Here is a 19891-nt window from a genome sequence, read left to right as displayed (position 1 = left end):
AAAAAGAATGCGGTAAATTGGTCAGTGGGAAATGAACAGAGCCTAAAGGCTAAATGATCATCAAATTCAAACCCAAGAAGTCAGAAGATGTTACCCGTACAGACTACATTATTTATTTATTTATTTTTAATCTTGAGATGTTTGTTATTCTTGGTGAACCGCCATGGATCTCAACGCTCAATGCTAATTTGCAATCAAACATGGCCTCATTGTGCTTGGGTTGCAGGGTGCACTTCACTGTTTTGTTTCTCTAGCAAAGCCGGCAATTCCCGAAATGATTCTCCGTTGTGTAAAGAGAAGAAAATTGAGAGGGGTTTAACATTTCAACAAACAGGTAAATAAGAGAGAAAAGGGAAGAAGACGTGCAGGAATAAAATAGATATTGTTCTTATTTTTAGAAAGGATGTATGCCTTAAAAATAGATATTCAAAAAAAAGAGAGTAATGGAGTACACCAGTTAGAACTCTTGTCACATGATAAGGAACAGATGGAATTAGTAGAGAAGAGAGTAAAGTAGGGAACCCAAACTCCCAAAGGTGCCCATAAACACTAGCCTACTATCATTGTAATTTTTAACAGTAGAATGAATGACAAATATTAGAACAAAGTTGGCAGCTTTTTCTGTCAAGAAGACTACTGGCTGAATGGTCTAGATGAAAGAACTAGAACGCTCACTTATGCTGAATGGATTTGTCAGAAGCAAGATTCAAAACTTTGAAACCTATCAGTCGATATGTACAAGTTTTCAAGGTAATAGATAGCTAAAAACAGTGACTTAAAATAAATGGCCATATTTAAAGAAAAATACCCTTCCCAGAGATGGTCTGATTCAAAACTTGAAGCCTAAAATAATTCATATCTATGTGTGTCGTCCCTTTGAATTGCATGATACATAAAAATTGCGTATTGTAAGTATCAATACTTGAACCTTGGGTGGTAAGGGTCATTTCTTCATGCTTCTATGTTCTAACGAGCGGCCATACATTCAAACTAGATAATGAATGGAGCAAATCAAGAATATCAATAAATCTATACCCCTGCATTTGGTAAGCTAAAACAAAAAAACTGTCCACACCGTACAGCCTCATGTAGTGGCCACTGCATTTTTGAAAGATGGCAATTCAGAATCGTGATAACTAGGACAACAGAATGATACATCCGTGTATCCAAAATTAAGCAACTAAAAGCAAAATTGCTTATTTCTTTTTACACTCTACAAAAACATGGCAGTCATGCCTATGCAACTTGAATCATCCCAATCATGTTCAGGTTATCAGCACAAGACTCTTTGCAGTTGGGAATTCTAAATCTGGTAGCCATAGATAGCAAATTGTAGTATAACAAAGTTATGCTGGTAATAATGGAGAACAACAACATCACTGCGTACCACCACAAAAATGTACATCACTTCTTCAAAAGGGCTCGTGAGAAGATCCTCTTGCAATATGGGTTGGTGCGTAAGATGGAAGCATGGGGCCGAATTGCATCAACCAAGGAAGCATGGAGAGGACCCTGGTTTTACAAAGAAGAATTAGAGAAAAAGGGTAAAGAAATTTCAAAAATATTCATCTCACTCCAAATGCCAATGACTACATAAATATGTAAGTAAATCAAACCCAGGTTCATAGTCAAACCTTGGTAACTCCTAGAGCAGACTGAATGACATAGTTTGCAAATGGGTGTTGTAGCAAGTGTTCGAATTGAGGTGATGAGAGCAATTCATGAATGATGCGTGACCGGTTCTCCTCACCAAATACCTTGAGACATTTTTCTACCACATTACTGCTAAACTTTTGTGTAGAAAGGTGAACATAATTCCCTTCAAACTGACAACTCAAGTTGGCAGTGGCAGATGGTATCTTCAGCTCTAAGATATATTGAACAACATAATTTCTAAAACATAAGCAATTTAAATTTGATAAGTAACATGGAACCGCTTCCACATGGGTGAAATAAATTTAAAGGATTGCTAAGTTTTATTACCACTCAAAGAAATGTAGGTGAATCTACCATTAACTTTGAGAAGTGAGTGATGTCAGCCTACAATTTAAAAGTACTGCAAATTTGTGTAGTGTGCAACATAATTCTACATCAATAAGCCAAACTTCTAAAAAGGAGTGTAGATAAGACCAAGTAAAACATTTGGACAGGATTATTCATAAAGAGCTTAACCAGTAGAATTAGAAGAACCTTAAATGATGTGTCACACACAGACAAATAGCCATGTAGAGAATTGAGAATAGCCATTCACAAGTTATATATGATAATACATGGGCTGCTCGAATAGAGGCATTGGCATGTCACTGACATGTGAGTATGAATACCCAAACACAAGCAAAGGGGTGGCTGGGAAGATGGTGGAATTCTTTATACATGGCAGACAAAGAAACATCCTTGACATGATTCCTTCACCCTACCCCTCTTATCTACAAAATAGAGGGAAAATGCAGCCTTCCATCATATAAAAAGTCCTTAATAAACATATCTTAAAGGATCACATGTCATCATGAAGAAAAACACTCATATTTAGTTACTACAAGACCACAGCTAGCTTCTCAAAAGTCATAATAGCACAACCATGAACTTAGTTGGTGACATGCCTGGGTCCCCCATAGGGGCCTTCATCAATTTTTTTTTTGTCATTTTTGGGAATAGCACAACATCACACATAGCTCTCCTTCAATGTCAATGGTAGTGGGACTCGAATCCGCATCTATGCTGGGAGAAACCAGTTAAAGTACCAACTGAGCCGCGCTGGTGATTCACTTGGGCAAAGTTCATTACAATGTTTGCAAACTTTAGGTTTCAATCAAGCAAAATCAAGGTAAATGTTTTTACTGCAGCTACTGTAGCTACTGTAGCTACAGTATTCCAACCAGTAAGGAGAAGAAGAAAGAGAAGAGAAGAAGAAGAAGATGAAAGAACTGTCGAACTTGATAGCTAAACCCTATCAGTCGACCTCTTAATAGCGATTAGGCTTCTAATTAAATGTACAAGGACTAAACTGCCCCTACTTAAGTATGGGACAGAGAACCTCTAATAAGACTGCCACATAAGCTCATAACTTAACCAAGGTGAGATGACTAATCTACCCTTATTCGGCTAACTCTAACACTCCCCCTCAAGTTGGAGAACATATATCATATAACCCCAGCTTGTTACATATATAGTTCACTCTCCCTGAGCTTAAGGATTTTGTAAACAAATCTGCCCACTGATCACCTGAGCTTACATGTTCTGTGCTTATCTCTCCAGTAAGAACATTCTCCCTCACAAAGTGGCAATCAATCTCTATGTGCTTTGTTCTCTCATGAAAAACAGGGTTGGATGAGATATGGAGCGCAGCTTGATTGTCACAGTACAACTTCATAGGTTTATCCACGTGGAACCCGATTTCTTGTAGGAGATTCCTCAACCACACTAATTCACATGTAGTGTGTGCCATGGCTCTGTACTCGGCTTCAGCACTGCTTCTAGCCACAACCGTCTGTTTTTTACTCTTCCACGTCACAAGATTTCCTGAAAGAACTGTGCAGTAACCTGTAGTAGATGTTCTATCAGACACAAAGCCCGCCCAATCTGCATCCATGTACCCAACTACTTCAAGTTTTCCTCCTGGTTTATACAATAGCCCACGGCCTGGAGCTCCCTTCAAATATCTTACAATTCTAAGAACTGCATCCCAGTGAGATATACAAGGGTTCTGCATAAATTGGCTCACCACACTGACTGCAAAGGAGATGTCTGGTCTCGTGATAGTCAAATAGTTCAGCTTCCCCACTAGTCGTCTATACCTTCCAGGATCATCAAATATTTCCCCTGTATCACCGCTCAACTTAACATTTGGTTCCATAGGAGTCTCAACCGGTTTTGCACCTAACAGTCATGTTTCGTCCAATAGATCAAGAACATATTTTCTTTGGCACAGGTTTACACCTTGTCTTGATCTAGCAACTTCTATACCCAAGAAATACTTCAATGTCCCAAAGTCTTTTGTTTGAAAATGATTTTGCAGAAAGACCTTGAGTTTGTCGATCCCCAATTTGTCACTGCCAGTTATGACAATATCATCCACATAGACCACTAATAAAATCTTTCCAACTTCTAAGTCATAGCTGAACACTGAGCGATCAACCTGGCATTGTTTCATTCCAAAATTCTTCACCACTTCACTAAATTTCCCGAACCAAGCACGAGGCGATTGTTTCAACCCATAAATTGCATTTTTCAGTCTGCGCACCTTACCAGCCTCCCCCTGAGCAACAAACCCAGGTGGTTGCTCCATATATACTTCCTCTATAAGGTCACCATGAAGGAAGGCATTTTTTATGTCAAGTTGAAATAAGGGCCAATCATACATAACTGCCAGGGAAATTAACACACGGACAAAGCTAATCTTAGCCACTGGAGAGAAGGTCTCCATATAGTCCACTCCATACAACTGTGAATACCCTTTAGCAACTAGTCTGGCTTTCAAACGCTCCACACTACCATATGGCAAGTATTTAACAGTATACACCCATTTACAACCCACGTGTGAGTAGTGAGCTCCCACGTGTGAGTATGCTGAAGAGCAGAGACTTCCTCCTCCATTGCCTGCCTCCAACCAAGTGAACTAAGAGCTTCTTGAACATTGCTAGGTATGGAAATAGATGACAATAGTGAAACAAACTGGCGATGTGAGGCGGAAAGGTGAGATACTGAAACAAAATTGGAAATGGGATGGAGAGTAGAACTACGTTTACATTTCCGTAAGGCAATGGGTAGGTCAAGTCCTGAAGGTTCAACAACAGAAGCAACGACAGGATCCGCGGACAAAGTAGAAGCTGGAGGAGGGGCCGGTGTCGTTCGACGTGTATACACTTGCCGAATTGGTGGTCGTTCAGTAGGGATCTGCACTGGATGAGATGACGAGTCAACTCCAACAGGAACACCCGGAACGGGATCACTGACCGGAAGAGGAAGAGGAAGTAAAGGTGGAGACGAAGATGCTTCGGTTCTTGAGAAGAAGGGAACAGACTCAAAAAAGGTGACATCAGGACAGACATAGCACTTTCGAGTAATGGGATTGTAACACTTGTACCCTTTTTGAGTCCGAAAGTAGCCAAGAAAGACACACTTAATGGAGCGTGCATCCAACTTGTCTATTCCAGGACTCAGATTGTGAACAAAGCACACACAGCCAAAGATACGAGGTGTTAATGGAAAGGGAGACAACGTGGGAAACAAGATAGAGAAGGGAGACCGACCATGAAGAATAAAGGAGGGCATCCGATTAATGAGGAAACACGCAGTAAGTACAGCATCACTCCAAAACCGTTTAGGAACACTCATATGATGAAGAATAGACCGAGCTGTTTTAAGGAGATGACGGTTCTTCCGTTCAGCCACCCCATTTTGTTGAGGAGTGGATGCACAAGAAGTTTGATGAATGATGTCATGCTGTTCTAAATACTGTTGAAAAGAAGTTATAAAATATTCACGACCATTATCTGAACGAAGAACTTTGATTGGAACACCAAATTGTGTACGTATTTCAGCATGGAATTTTTGAAAAATGGAAAATAATTCACTCATTTCTTTCATTAAATAAATCCATGTCATTCTTGAACAATCATCAATAAAAGTGACAAAATACTTGTAACCATTATAAGACTCTATTTTGATCGAGCCCCAAACATCTGAATGAACCAAAGCAAAAGGACTCAACATACGACTTTCAACTCTAGGATTGAAGGAAACACGACGATGTTTCCCAAACTGACACGACTCACACTGTAACACTGACAAATGACTCAAAGACGGAACCAGTATCTTGAGTGCCTTGAGAGAAGGATGTCCCAGTCGACAATGCCACTGTAGAGGAGTGAGTGAAGTCTGAAGTGCAACTGACGATCCACCACCGTCAAGGTAATACAATCCACCAGCTTCATGCCCCCCAATATTTGGGCTCTAACTGGTTCATACTCTGATTTCAACCCCACTAAGAACTTTGTGACATCTAGTTGTTCCCTCTATTGTTGCTGAACCTTAACATCTGGAGTGAGAGGATGATAGACATTGAGTTCATTTTTAAGGTTCTTCATACTGGCATAGTACTCTTCTAGGGTTTTATTTCCTTGTTGCAGACCAAAGTACTCCTGATAGAGCTGATATACCCTTGTAGTATTATCTTGCCCAGAATACAGCTTCTTGGCATGTTCCCATATGTCCTTAGCTGTATCTAAGAACATGAAGTTGGCACTTATTTTGGGTTCCATACTGTTCCATAGCCATGTCATGATTTGAGCATCCTCCTGTTCCCAATCATCAAACCCTGGAGAGTCAGCCAGTGGTTTATCTTCTTTCACATGCTTCACTTTTCTCTTTGCCTTGAGAAAAACTTCCACTGACTTGGCCCATGGAACATAGTTCTCACCATTCAGTTTAATTGAGATCATCTGTACGCCTAGATAGTCAGAGGAAACCACCACACTAGGTTTCTGATCACTACAGCCATCTCCCATTGCTGCCATGATACTCTTTCAGTGCTGCCTCTAATCTGAATTCCCAATCACCAACTAAGTGCTGCTGTCAAGTGTTTGATGTTCCAGAACTACAGCAGTCCTAAACACAATGATAGATACACACGTCTTTGTTCTTATCCACACCACTACCGATTTCACAAAAAAAAGCACAGACTACACCGACATTAATTCAGCACTTACCAACCACATGCAAGCTCTCTTACAACTACTCAACAAAAACTCAACTAGCTGTCACACCACTACTGCTGTCAAGAGTTTGTGCATTACAAGCACCACCACACAGCCATAGCTGTCACACACAATACAGACCTGCTTCAACGTTTTTAAGAGGGCACCACAAGACCAACAAAAACTCAACTAGTACCATTGCATTACACCTTGCACCATTCGGCCACCTACAGTAGCAGCCCTTACACCATTTGGTCACTGTAAACACAGCCTGTTCTTGGAATTTTTCCAAGAACCAGGGCAACAACCAACTTAGTTCTCTAGGTTCTAATCAGTCCTCTCAAGTTCTTGAAGATTTTCAACCCAGAAATACCAACAGCACATAGCGGAGAGATAACCAACCTTTGTTTGAGAGCTTCAGCCAACCATTCACTGCTGAAGTTGTTTTCTTAGGAAAGAAGGTTCTGTGCACCAGAAAAAAAAAAAAGAGTTGTGATGTTTCAGGCCTGGGACGAACCACTTTTCTCCATTGACAGCCCAGAGAAGAAAAGGAGAGAACTGAAGCACGAACTGAAGTTGTCACGAACTGAAACAGGTCACGAACTGAATTTGTCACGCTCTGATACCATGTTTTTACTGCAGCTACTGTAGCTACTGTAGCTACAGTATTCCAACCAGTAAGGAGAAGAAGAAAGAGAAGAGAAGAAGAAGAAGATGAAAGAACTGTCGAACTTGATAGCTAAACCCTATCAGTCGACCTCTTAATAGCGATTAGGCTTCTAATTAAATGTACAAGGACTAAACTGCCCCTACTTAAGTATGGGACAGAGAACCTCTAATAAGACTGTCACATAAGCTCATAACTTAACCAAGGTGAGATGACTAATCTACTCTTATTCGGCTAACTCTAACAGTAAAAATTACGTAGTTTTTTTTTTTTTTGAGAGAGAGAAAGTGACTGATTATATTAAACAGAAACTTCAAATGTACACAAGATGTTGTACAACAGAAATAAAAACCAGTTTTTTTCACCTAAAAAATGTCAGATGGCAAGTCCTGAACAAGGTACTACCAATAATTCTATTTTTTTTTTTTATAATGACCATGTTATCCATTAACCTATATAAAAGAGAGTTTCACACCCATACTTTAGTTGATGTGCAAACTTTAAATAGCCAGAATACCCCTGCTCTTTTGCAATTTCCTTTTCTATCCTAATCTCTCCTTAGTTCCAGATATGCCCCTATTTTCCACTTCTCTCTTTCATTTCTACTTCCTTGTACACAATTCAAGAAGCACCACGTGCATGTTCCTTCCTGGGTTTACAAAACCACGCATGCTGCCACTAATTGGTTATATATTTTCCCCATATTTTATTTCCATCTATTTTTTCATAAATGAGAGTAATTTTATTGAAAGAGTATCAGAAATACATGCAGCCTAGGAAGAGGCACGAGATGTTACCTCCCCCAAGGACTGAATCATAAGCACTAAAACATGCCCAAACCTGAGAAACAAATTACAAATTAGCCCAAAACAGATCACCCCTTGACCCCCCTTGCTTGGCCAGAGAATCAGCCATTACATTTGCTGATCTGCTAACCCACTGGAACCTAACAGTCATATTTTATTTCCATCTATTCTCTCCTTAAATTGGCTCGACTTGGCCTTTTTGAACAAATGAACTCCAAAAACACCAAAGCATAAACAAAATATACCATTTGAAGTCACTTCAGTTAGTCAAACCATGAACTCCACATCATCCACAAACCTACATAGAAGAAAGAGTTCCATGCCCCAACTTTAGTTGATGTTCAAACTTTTAAATGTCCAGAATACCCCTTCTATTTTTGCAATTTCCTAACCTATCCTTATCTTTCCTTGGCTCCAGATATGCTCCTATTTTTGCCTTATTTTATTTCCATCTCTTGTCCCCACAAATTGGTTCCACTTAAATATTTTGCCTTGTCTACCAAATCAACTCCAAAAACACCAAAGAAGCAACAAAGTATACCATCTGAAGTTGCTTCAGTTAGTCAAACAAATGAGCTCCACAATCCACATCATATTATCAAGAATCTGAAAACCCAAAAACTGCCAAACCATCCTACAAATAGATCTGTTTAGAAGGATACGGTTCTGTATTGAATAAAAGAAGCCACTCTCAGATGTAGTAGACCAAGAGTCAAATAAGTAAGATCAGATGGTCGGTGTCTTAAAGCTGCTCCGACCTGTTCACAAACCATTCCTAAGAGAAACCTTCAATATGTTATGTTATTGATGCTTTTGATAAATTGATAGCATCTGACTTGGGAGATGCACTTGTAACTAAGCATATAGTACCTTAATCAAGCATGGAGTGTGTTGTTATTTTTGTATTGGGCAGATGATCTCAGGTACATCTACCTTCAAATCATTTTTTTACCAATTCTCTTTAGCTACTTAATATTAGTCGACCCCCTCTCTCCCTCTAACTTCCTAGGTATTGAAAATATGGATCTATTGTTCTTATTATTGATTTTTTCCCTATTTCCTCCTATCTTATCTTCTCCTTAATTGTAGACTGTGGGTTCTCATTTTCTCTGTCTATTATACAGTTTCTAAAATGAGTCCTTCAAGCTCCTGTCTTTCAAGTTATAAAAATTTAGTCAAGTTTTTGCTACACATGAATATATCCAAAAAAAAAAATCTTTTGCTAAACATGCAATGTATATGTCTTTCCATTATTTGATCAAAAACAAAAGGAAAAGAAATCCCAACAGGCGCGAGTCCCAGCAGAAGGGGGACCATAGCCTTACAAGAGGATTACAATGCATCATAATAATCAATAAGGGAAATCACACCAAATCAAAGATCTTATTACCAATCATCTCCCACTAGAACTTGCATTATATAACAGTTCATCAGGTGTTTTCTCCTCTAGGTTGCTCTATATGGTCAGGTGCAATTTTAACACCAAAAGAATGGGTCTTGATCTACCAAGGTTATGAGGAAATTTTCAACCTTTTCCAAGATTAAGACTTCTAGTTGAGGTGTTACTCATAGAAAAGGAACTCTTTGAGGCATGCTTCAAAGATCAAAGGAATTGCAAGGGTTGGAAGCATTGTACTTGCTTGTGTACTTCTGCATTTGGCTAATGGGAATTGGCAAAATCATTGTTTATTGACTAGTCCTTTTCATCTGAAACTTGCATGCCATTTTATAAGAGCTGCAACGTCTGAATTGAATGATTTATTGCTTTAATTTTGGTCAATAAGTTACCAAGGATGTTGTGAGCTTAATGGCCGAACCCAAAGTTGGGTTGATTGTTATACCCTCAAATATTTTATTATTTAATTATTTTGTCCGCTAATAGACAAAAAAAAGTCATTCATTTCATCCACTTTAACAATTATCAAAAGGCCCCTTAGTGGTGTTACTTAAATGCTTTGAGTAAGCTTTTGATGTTCCTTCATGAAATGTAGCAATTCATGTGGAAATGGTATCTTGCACCACTTGGAAACATGGAAAAAACATCCTTGGAGAAGATTATTATGGAATTGACCTCCATAAAGTTGCTATTGAGTGTCTAAGGATAAGTTTTTCAACAGTGTTTCAGTTGGCAGGACAATGTTTTGATAAGAATATCTTTCACAAGGTGTACATTAGGAGAGAGCAAACCTACAGAAATCTTTCATGTTGTGTTTTTGAGAATAGGGAAATAGATTAACAAATTAAAAATTAAATTAGAATGCAATATGAGAATTAACATCTTGAGTATAAGGAAAATGGATGTTAGGTCTATAACCCAGATGGTTTTAATGACCAGACATCAAGAGAAAAGGCTGGATCTATGTTCTGTAAAAGGGGTAATCAAATCATCATTATCATCATCTAAGCCATGTCCCAACTATGTTGGGTCGGCTCAAGGGGGTAATTAAATAAAGTTCCAGTATCTTCAGAAAAAGATTGGATAATTGATGATTAGAACCTGACTTTAATGGGAACTGATTGTATTGGTAAATTGAGTATAGACTATAGAAAATAATATTTAATAATGACAAGGTGTTCAAATCAATCAATTATCTGTAACAGTTATTTAAGCCAATAAAGCTAAGGAAACCAGTGTTTTAGAAGGCGTGGGAGGCATGCGCCTCCAGGCTAGGCGCTCCCAAAACGCCCCGGGGCATATGCCAGAGGCGTTGACACCTCTGAAGCGTACACCTCAGGTGTGCTTTTTTCATGAGGCATGATAGAGGCGTATGCCTCATGCGCCTCATGCACATCTGATATAAAAAAGAAAAAAAAAAGAAAAAAGAAAAAAAAGAAAGGAAAGGAAAGGAAAGGGAAAGAAAAAGAAAGAGAAGAAAAAAAGAGAAGGAAATAAAATAAAAGAAAAGGAAAGGGAAGGGAAGGGAAGAAAAGATAAGGGGAAAGAAAGTGGTTTGCCCCCTGCCCCCCCTTTTAACTAATCTTATGCATCCTTATTCTTCTTAATATAAAAGATTTTTATTAAAAATAAAGAAAAAATGAGATCCCCCCCTTCCTCTTCATCCTCCTCCCCTTCCTCCTCCTAATCCCCCTCCTCTTAAGGAGGCTTATGCCTCCTTGTGTTCGGGAGGCTTACGCCTCTTGCATTCTGAATTACGCCTCACGCCTCTAGGTAGTGGAATGCCTCGCGTCACGCCTCCGCGTTTTAAAACATTGAATGAAACAATGTTATTCAAGACTCCGTATTTCCAAAGAGAGCATCACAAGTAGACTGCACGTGGAGATATTGTTCTAGTGTGTAAAGGAATTTTAAGACAGAGTTTAGCTAAAGTTGCCATTCTTTTTTTGTTTCCTTCTAGGCAGCTCGTAGTGTTTAATACTTCAATTATGTGCTTCAAGAAAAATACTGATTGACCAAGCCATAAACTTTGTTGTTTGTGGAACAACTACAAAAGTTTTTCTTTATACATGGAGAACTGTTACACCTTCTTTTAAATACTTTTTTCCTTGCCAAAGAGAAAATCATAAATGATCTCTCACAAACATAAATCAATTATAAGGACTTCATAGGAAAGCTACTAATTCATGGAATACAACATGAGAATGTTAAACGATAACTCAAAACCTTAAGAACTAAAATTGGACTAATAGGATATTAAGTAAAGAAAATTCTTACTAACATTATGTTCTTCAACTGTATGTGTCGATTTTGTAGTACTAGTTGAGTGGTGTATGCAAATTTCACGTGCAATAGGAAAGAGAAATGAATAGAAGAAAATAAATGGAATAAAACTTTGCAATGGTCATTTCGATGTGATGCCAAGGCAAGTATCAACTTTATATAGTAAATAATGTGTGTTAGAAAACCTCTGTGTTGTGTGAATCTAATTTTAAGCTTTCAAATCAGAGATTGTTTAGCTTTCATATCAGAGATGTATATATTCAATTTTGAAGCATGTCATAGGAAAGAAGGTTAACATTCTGGAATATTAGCTCATTGATATATTTAAACAAACTATATTTCTATAAAAAAAGGAGATGTAATAGAACAAAATGCAAATGGAATAAAATTCCTTCAAATAATTACCCAAAAGCATCTTGTGCCAGAAGGAGACCATTGGTGGAAATTTCTTCAACCAACTTCGCTTGGTGTTCTCCAGTTGAATGAGCAATACATCGTTGCAAAACACAACACCCATGCCGGTGAGTTGCTATATCCACACAAAATTTTGCAGCAGCATCAAAAATAAACTGCCATCAAATTAATAAAAAGAAAAGCAAAATGTTAGGTATTTGTGCTATCCTGAACCACATGATAGAAAACAGTCCACAGCACATAAACATTGACCAGAAACTGGATGCACAATGTCTTCTATCCAAAATGAAATACTTTAGGACATAGGTAGAAGCATCCATATAGGACGATTTCATAGATATTTTGACTTTTTCCAATGGGTCTGATTGAACATCCATATGCCCCACAAAAAAATGAAGGAAAAAAAAAAGAACAGAGCAATGCTACATCAACTGCATCAGGGGCCTTGTCCATCATGGAGATGTCAAATCACAAGAGAACAAAACATAAACATGAACCTTTTTTTGTGAAAATAAAGGGGGTAATGGAGAGAACCAAGTAACACTAGTATCCGACAAAAATAAACAAAAACAAAACTTGATTATTGAAAACATTTAGTTCATCACTAACTTAACAAAAAAAAAAAAAAAAACATTTAGCTCACCAACACCAATGAAACATTAGTCCTTTTTTACAATATGTTTAAATTAGATTGAAAATACCTTTTTCTAGTTGTATCTTTTTTTTAATTGTAGAGACTGAGTAAGTAAACCCTGGGTCTGGTGCCTCAAAACCAGATAAATCCTTGATATTCCTTCCCTAGCCAAAGCACCCACTAGACTATCTGACAGAGCATTTGCTTCTATGATTTAAGATATTTAAGCAATCACGGGCCCTCCATTCTTGTTGACAACCAGAAAGACAATAACCGCTTGACAATCTCCTTCAACAATCAGTCCATTCTAACCTGAAGAGAAGGCCCATTTTAGATTATGCAAGTGCTTGAAGTTCCACCCTTGGGAATAATATTCCCCAATGGTCTAACAACACAGACCTCACTACTGATGAACGTAGGTTTCCAAAGAACACCACCCATTAAGTTTAATTTTAACCTCATCTTTGTCCATGAAACTGCACTCTTAGATCTTGTGACAACTTCTTTATTTCTCCCAACACACGGCAATGTTGCCAAGGTCCTTTTTTTTTTTGTTTAACTGGAAGCTTACAACAATTTTAGAGTCACCTTCCACCAAGTTACTAAAGTTTAAAGGACTCTGCCAGGTAAAAACCTTGGTATAACGCCAAAAGTTCAGCCCATAACAAATCCCCTTGGCTAATGGGATCAAGTGAGAAGATAAGCCCATGTTTTTTAATTAATTTATAAGAAAAAAATATGTGATATATACAAGGCAAGTTGTGCCAAGCACCCCACATTCAGTCTGGGAAATCCCAGCTGCCTAGCCCATTGGAGTCCATTTTATTTGATCGCATATGTCACTCTGGTTACCTACTAGTAGTCCCCCCAATACAAATGATCTCTGCTAACACATTGTCTTGCTAATACACCTGCCAGACCATGTCCATTTTGTGATCTCGGTCTCCGGATGAAAGTGCCAAAATAGGTGATTCCAGATCTTCTAATCCAATTAACCTGAATAAACATGTCCCTAGCCATTCTTTCCCTTCTTTGGCCATTACTACTGCTTTGGAGTCAGTCGCCTTCAATAATTAATCTTTCAATACCCAATTCTTTAGCTTAGCAGCCAAGAATACTGCAGATGCCACATCACCTTGCTCAATTGGACCTGAGAAGAAAGCACATATATTTCCTTCCTCATCTCTGATTACACCTCCAATTCTGGAGGAAAAAACAATACATTCTTAATAATTTTCAATAGGTGGTATAGAACCAAATGGAAAACAGAAAACACTTTCAAGACCTTTATATGTCCATATGCAGTCTCCAAGAACAAAAAACAAACCCGTGCAAAATAAAACCACTTACTCCAAAAGCTACAAACAGTTAAAAAAAAACACTCCCAAAGACAAAAAATAAAATAAAATAAAACAGAAGCGACACAAAAGCCCACAAGAAACCCAAGAATGCACTTAAACCAGAGGAAACACAATAAACCTCCACATTCCTCCAAAACAAGGGAAAAATTCTACATCATAACCAACCAAATCCCAACCACAAAGATCAAATGAACTAACTTTACCTGCACAATTTGAAATCAACTCCAATAAATCTCTTAAGATTAACTCAATGGATACTCCTGCTTATACTTCCCTAAATCCTAAAGCTTAACTATTGGAAAGAACAATGGTATCAAAAGTAAAAAAAAATCAACCATATAGATGTGGATCCTTTGGCTATCCTTCCCATTACAGTCTAGGAAAATATAAAATCAATTCCAGAATCATTAAAGGTATAAATATATCACTATACAAGATTGAACTTGAAGGATAGGAGTTGAATATCATGTAATATATAAATATATTGATAGGTGAATATCGAGCTATGAAGATAGGATCATAAATTAATTGATTTAGAAGCACGAATGGAACAATATAGAAGACTCTAGAGAACCAGATAAATGTAGCTCCTAAGGAGCCGTGGTTGGTCCTACATTGAAAAGCCTATAGAACTATTGTAGCCCTTGCCAGTAACTTAACATCAGAGAGGCAAATGAATGACATCTAAAAATTATTATCAATTAAAGATGTTAGTGCCATATTACTAAGGCATCAAGGTGAAGAATCCAGACCTTATTGTCTTCATTGCTAAGGCATTGCAAGCAACGTGATACCACATGATTTCCATTGAGATCCTTAATGAGATGAAGGAACCCTGGTTCAAGGGCTGAGATAACCATTGAAATCTCCTTTCTGGTTTTGAGAGTCTCAATCAATTTCTGTACCGCACGGGTTCTAGTACAAAAGTACATTTCATTAGAGCAGCTAAGAAGGAATGCAACTAACAACAATGAACACGAACACGGAAAGGATCAAGCAACATATGGAGAACTTACCCATGTGTATTTAAAGAGATTTTGACAAGCTCGCCTGGTTCTTCTGTTACCATGAGCAAAATCTGCATTTTCTGCTCTTCACTGCATACATCCAACAATTTCTGCATGAGGTAATTCCCGAATGGGTTCATCATAAGTTCAACCACATGATCAATAATTTCATTAAATATTGTTTGCACATCTTGTGGTGTCCCTTCATCAAATATCCGTTGTAAAAATCGACAACCATGCTGATCCTTTGCCATGAAGTAGATATAACCCTGGACTTCCAGCAAGGAATTATATTTTGGTGGTAGGAGCAAAGGACAATAAGTCCTAGAATTACAACCATTTTCAGAATTCGTGGTAGGAATTCCTCCACGGTGGAATCCACCATCCATCTCAGAACTATTCTCCTGTAGGTGTGCTGGGCCAATTGCATTGCCAGATCCTTTTTTATGTCCTCTTAAACGATCACATCCCTTATTAATCACATAATTCAATCCCTTTCCCTGTATGATAATGCTATCCTCACAATTGAAAGCCTGGAGATCACACATACTTCTCATTGATGGTACAGATTGAGCATCCCAACTGTTTAGGAGTTTCCCTGACCTACTGTTGAGAACAGGAATGCCATAACCTAGTGGATTTTCCATACCCAAAGGCAGCTTTGAGTGATGAGAATTTAGTAAGTTCAATGCACCCCTGGCTCTACTAGAATCTACACCGTTTCTTTGTGAGAATAGGAAAGCATCAGTAGCAGAAGGCTTAGTGAATGATGGGATTACATTCGACATTTCAACTCCCCTATAATACGGGTTTCTAACAAAAATAGAATCTGCTCGGAGCTGCAAATTACTCAAGGTCTCATTGCTTGCATGCTCTGTAGCTGGTTGCCATGGAATATTGTTTGGGTCTGGGAAACGACTAGACTGAGAAAATTGCACATCAGATCGAGCAGGAGAGAAACACAAACCTGGTAAGTTACCCGTACGAGATTCCTTCTGCAATTTCCACAATGCCGGCCTCATGTCCTCATTTAAGTTATCTTGGCCCACACGACCAGAGTATTGAGGGCCTCCGTGATCAGCAAATTCTTTGCAATCTTCAAAGCAACCATTCTTTTCCACATTGCCATGGTTTCGCCTTGTTAATGGATGATCATTTAACCAGAACGCAATATGAGGCGATGACTGGAACGGTCTGTTCATCGATAAATCCTCTTGGTCATCTCTAATATGCATTCTACTAAAGCTCCCAGGCAAACTCAGTTCATCCATCAAGTTCTCATGGGCTTTCTTCCCCACAGGAGAATCCGACAATTCTGAGTCCAGCCACAATCCATTTGGATAACGGGTATTTCTCGGTGGTACCTGAGATTTAATCTCCTCCAACGGAGGCGGAGTGGGCGATCCGTCGTCGGGAGAGGACAAGCCACCAGAGAAGGAACTCGAAGAAGAGCCTTGGGATTGCAGAGAGACTCCACTAATAGCAGAGACACACATGTACTTATGATAATATGACGGATCATCTTCATACATGCCATTAATTGTCAGTGGAGAAGTAGAGCCGTGACCATAGCCACCATGAACATCGACGTGACGATTTTGTTGCTGAAAGAGGTGATGGAGATTGAGAGATGTCGCATGAGGGATCTCATCCAACAACATTTCTAGTTCTTCTTCGTCCTTCATATCTTTTCAATAATATCTATCTATCTTTTATGTCAATTTCTCCAATCTTCAGATAATAAAAACAAACACAGATTGACAGAGGGAAAAAAAAAAAAAGAACAAAAGCAGAAGAAGATTATCAATCCCAAAAGCCCAAAACTCACAACGGTTTTGATTCAGAGAGACTGAAAACCAGATACCCAAAAGAGATTACCAGCTCTTCTGGGTGTTCCCGACGGAGACCATCCTTGAAATGGTGCTTCGAAATTTAATCCCATTCCATTTCATTTTATTTGCATTTGGATTTAAGCTCCGAGGGAGTTGGTGAGGCATGCAAAGATGCAGAAGAAAGGATGATGGATTTTCATATATACGGGTACTGTACTCTAACTATATGTATTATACGCGCCAACTCCATTAAAACAACAGCAGAGAATCGAGACGCTCATTTGCAAAGAACACAGAGAGAAAGAAAGGAGAGAAAGACACTACTGTTACTCAGTATATAAAGTTATAAACTGACTCAAAGCACACCTATAATATTCTAATTCTATATTATTTTTTAATTAAAATATAAAAAAAAAAGCATTTTATTATTATTCTTTGATATTTTCGGTTATTAATATCTCCAACAGACGGACCAGCCACACCCACACCCAGTCTTCTTCCCCAACAAACTTCTCAGCGAAGATATCTTCATTTTCTCCACATCTAACGGACCTTTATCCTCCACATCACTAAAAGAAATCCGAATGATATTTACGTAAATGGGGTCATAGGAAAATACCAACTCACCCTTTTGCATTTTTACCATCATGTGAATTGTCACTGTTCCCTAAACGCCTAACGAGATTTCGATGATCGGATCGTAACCACACGACTTGATCTACGTACTGATGGATCATGGATGTATATGCAATCGACGGTTCGAAATCAGTCAAATCCGGGATACGGAATCGCTTCCACATAACACAACCATATTTTGATTTTGACTATCGTGTTTCTGAGGAGATAACATGTTAAGTAAGTAACTGGATGCCTGAGTGGACTGTATACTGTAGAGTGCTAATTTACGCACCCTGCAAATTCCACTTTTTGGTTCCCTTTGTGCCTTCCTACTTGTTTTGCCCCTCTGTTTGTTGCTTGTTATCCAAGAAAAAGATTGATAAAAATGTAATATAAAAATGTTTAAAAGGGCGGAGGGGGGATAGGTTAAGCTAAACACCCCGAGTGCCGAGTACCAACCTGAGAGATATCTTAATCGGAAAGGGAGCAACCTTTCAGGACCCCACCAATGGCGAAAATAGTTCTCACTTCTCACTTCTGATAACGGCTGAATTAGCTGGACTGATTAACTTAATAGTTTGTTTATTTTATAATTAATTTGAATAGTAAAATATATAGAGGGGGGTAATAATTAAAGACTTAATAAGTAGTAATGCACGGTAGAGTAGCTGTAGATGAGACATGAGACAAGTGTTCCATGCTACACTATGATGGTAGTAGGGACAGAAGTGAGAAAATAGAGTAGAAACTACAGACAAGAGAGAAGGAACGAAAAGGTCTATCGACCGAATAGTTAGCCTATCAAATTGGGGGACCCCTCCCCAAATTCTTCCCACGTACGAGCCGAAAGCAAAGTAATTAAAGATGCAAAAACTAACAGCTCTGCGATTATTAACCATTTTTAGTTTTAACCTCACTGACCAACGCGAAAGCCACTTTTAAAGCACTTTTTAACTTTTTAAGATGTGCGTTGACTGATGGGAACGTATTCATGATTCTCAGTACTGCTACAGTATCATAAATTAAGGATGTCAAATGGACCGCTTTGGATTGGATTTCATCCAGTTCAAAATCAATTTAGATGGATTGGAAAGAGGAATAAGATATAATAGATTGGATTAATACCTTTCAAAATATTTATTAGATTGGATTAGACCTCATCCATCTGTAATAAATTTATATTGAATTGGAATGGTTTAAGCCAATATCTGATCTATCGATATAAGATAAGAATATATATGTCAATGGATTGGATTTGAGTTAAAACCAATCTAAATAAAAATGATTTTGAACAGATTTGAATAGTTAAAATTTTGAATTGAACCAATCCAAATTAATTCAAAACATTTATTGGATTGGGTTGGGCCTGATCCATTTATAGTAGACTCATTGAAACTAGATCGGATTGGACCAAATCTAGAACATCAACCTTAACCACGCACTCTCCCAATATTTACCGGTTGGAGTTGGACCATTCAATTCTTGAGCAAGACATGACCATTGATGAATTGAAACCTATTAAATAAATCATCACTCCCAACTTTCTTGATTCCATTTCTACAGTTCTACCTAAACCTAAGTTGCTCTGAGTAATTAAAGTGTTTGTCCTAGACGTTTGATTGTTCCGATTAAAACTCAACGCAATATTCACATTGGCGAGGGAGTGAAACTGAAATGCATCGTGGCGACTTGCGAGCAAACTGATTCCTAGCAATACGGAAGGGGAGTACTGTAAAAGCTAGAACAGTATGTAATACCGGTGCAAATGATTTGGTTCTTTTGCATCAATGTCTGTTCGAAGTTCAAACTCAAACAAAAAAAAAAAAATCATAATAATGAATGTTCTGGCCTTCTAGGTGGACTCGGTCATTTTGGGGGACGGGCACCCCCCTACCTTTTCCAGTTATCAGTTATCACGGAATCACCGTCAGTTGCATAATTACATATTTTTCAGTAACATTTAATAACGATAAAAAAAAAGAAAAAAAAGAAAATCACCAAATGGACCAACCCCCATTCCACCAACCATGAAGTTAGCTATTCAATCATGGTATGGCAAGACAGGATAACAATATATTGGATGTACCGATGTAGATTGTAGACGTGAAAATTGAAACCATGGAATTAAATTTAAAACCAAAACGAAACGATAGAATGTTGTGAAGAAAGAGAAACCAA

At 38.2% G+C, this 19891-nt stretch overlaps 1 protein-coding gene across 3 annotated transcripts; it reads right to left on the bottom strand.

The window, feature by feature from the left end:
• Window positions 1-1103: 1103 nt before the first annotated feature.
• Window positions 1104-17610, bottom strand: LOC148850473 (putative pumilio homolog 7, chloroplastic). Of its 3 annotated transcripts, none has more exons than XR_016099280.1 (5): window positions 15273-17406; window positions 15009-15171; window positions 12253-12416; window positions 1635-1867; window positions 1104-1512 (listed from the first exon to the last, which is right to left on the bottom strand). XR_016099280.1 is itself a non-coding variant. In XM_088944853.1 (5 exons), the coding sequence occupies exons 1-5, from the start codon at window positions 16946-16948 to the stop codon at window positions 1405-1407; spliced, it is 2370 nt and encodes a 789-aa protein (XP_088800979.1). In that variant the 5' UTR covers window positions 16949-17610; the 3' UTR covers window positions 1104-1404. The 3 variants fall into 3 exon arrangements, 2 of the variants coding, with proteins under 2 accessions (XP_088800979.1, XP_088800980.1); XM_088944853.1 differs by having other exon boundaries at window positions 1635-1893; window positions 15273-17610; XM_088944854.1 differs by lacking the exons at window positions 1104-1512; window positions 1635-1867 and adding an exon at window positions 2327-2426.
• Window positions 17611-19891: the final 2281 nt, after the last annotated feature.

Source organism: Nelumbo lutea, chromosome 5, assembly GCF_056320005.1.
Source record: "Nelumbo lutea isolate HS-2025 chromosome 5, American lotus-T2T, whole genome shotgun sequence".
Classification (NCBI taxonomy): Eukaryota; Viridiplantae; Streptophyta; class Magnoliopsida; order Proteales; family Nelumbonaceae; genus Nelumbo; species Nelumbo lutea.
This window is presented reverse-complemented; position numbering and strand designations above follow the sequence as displayed.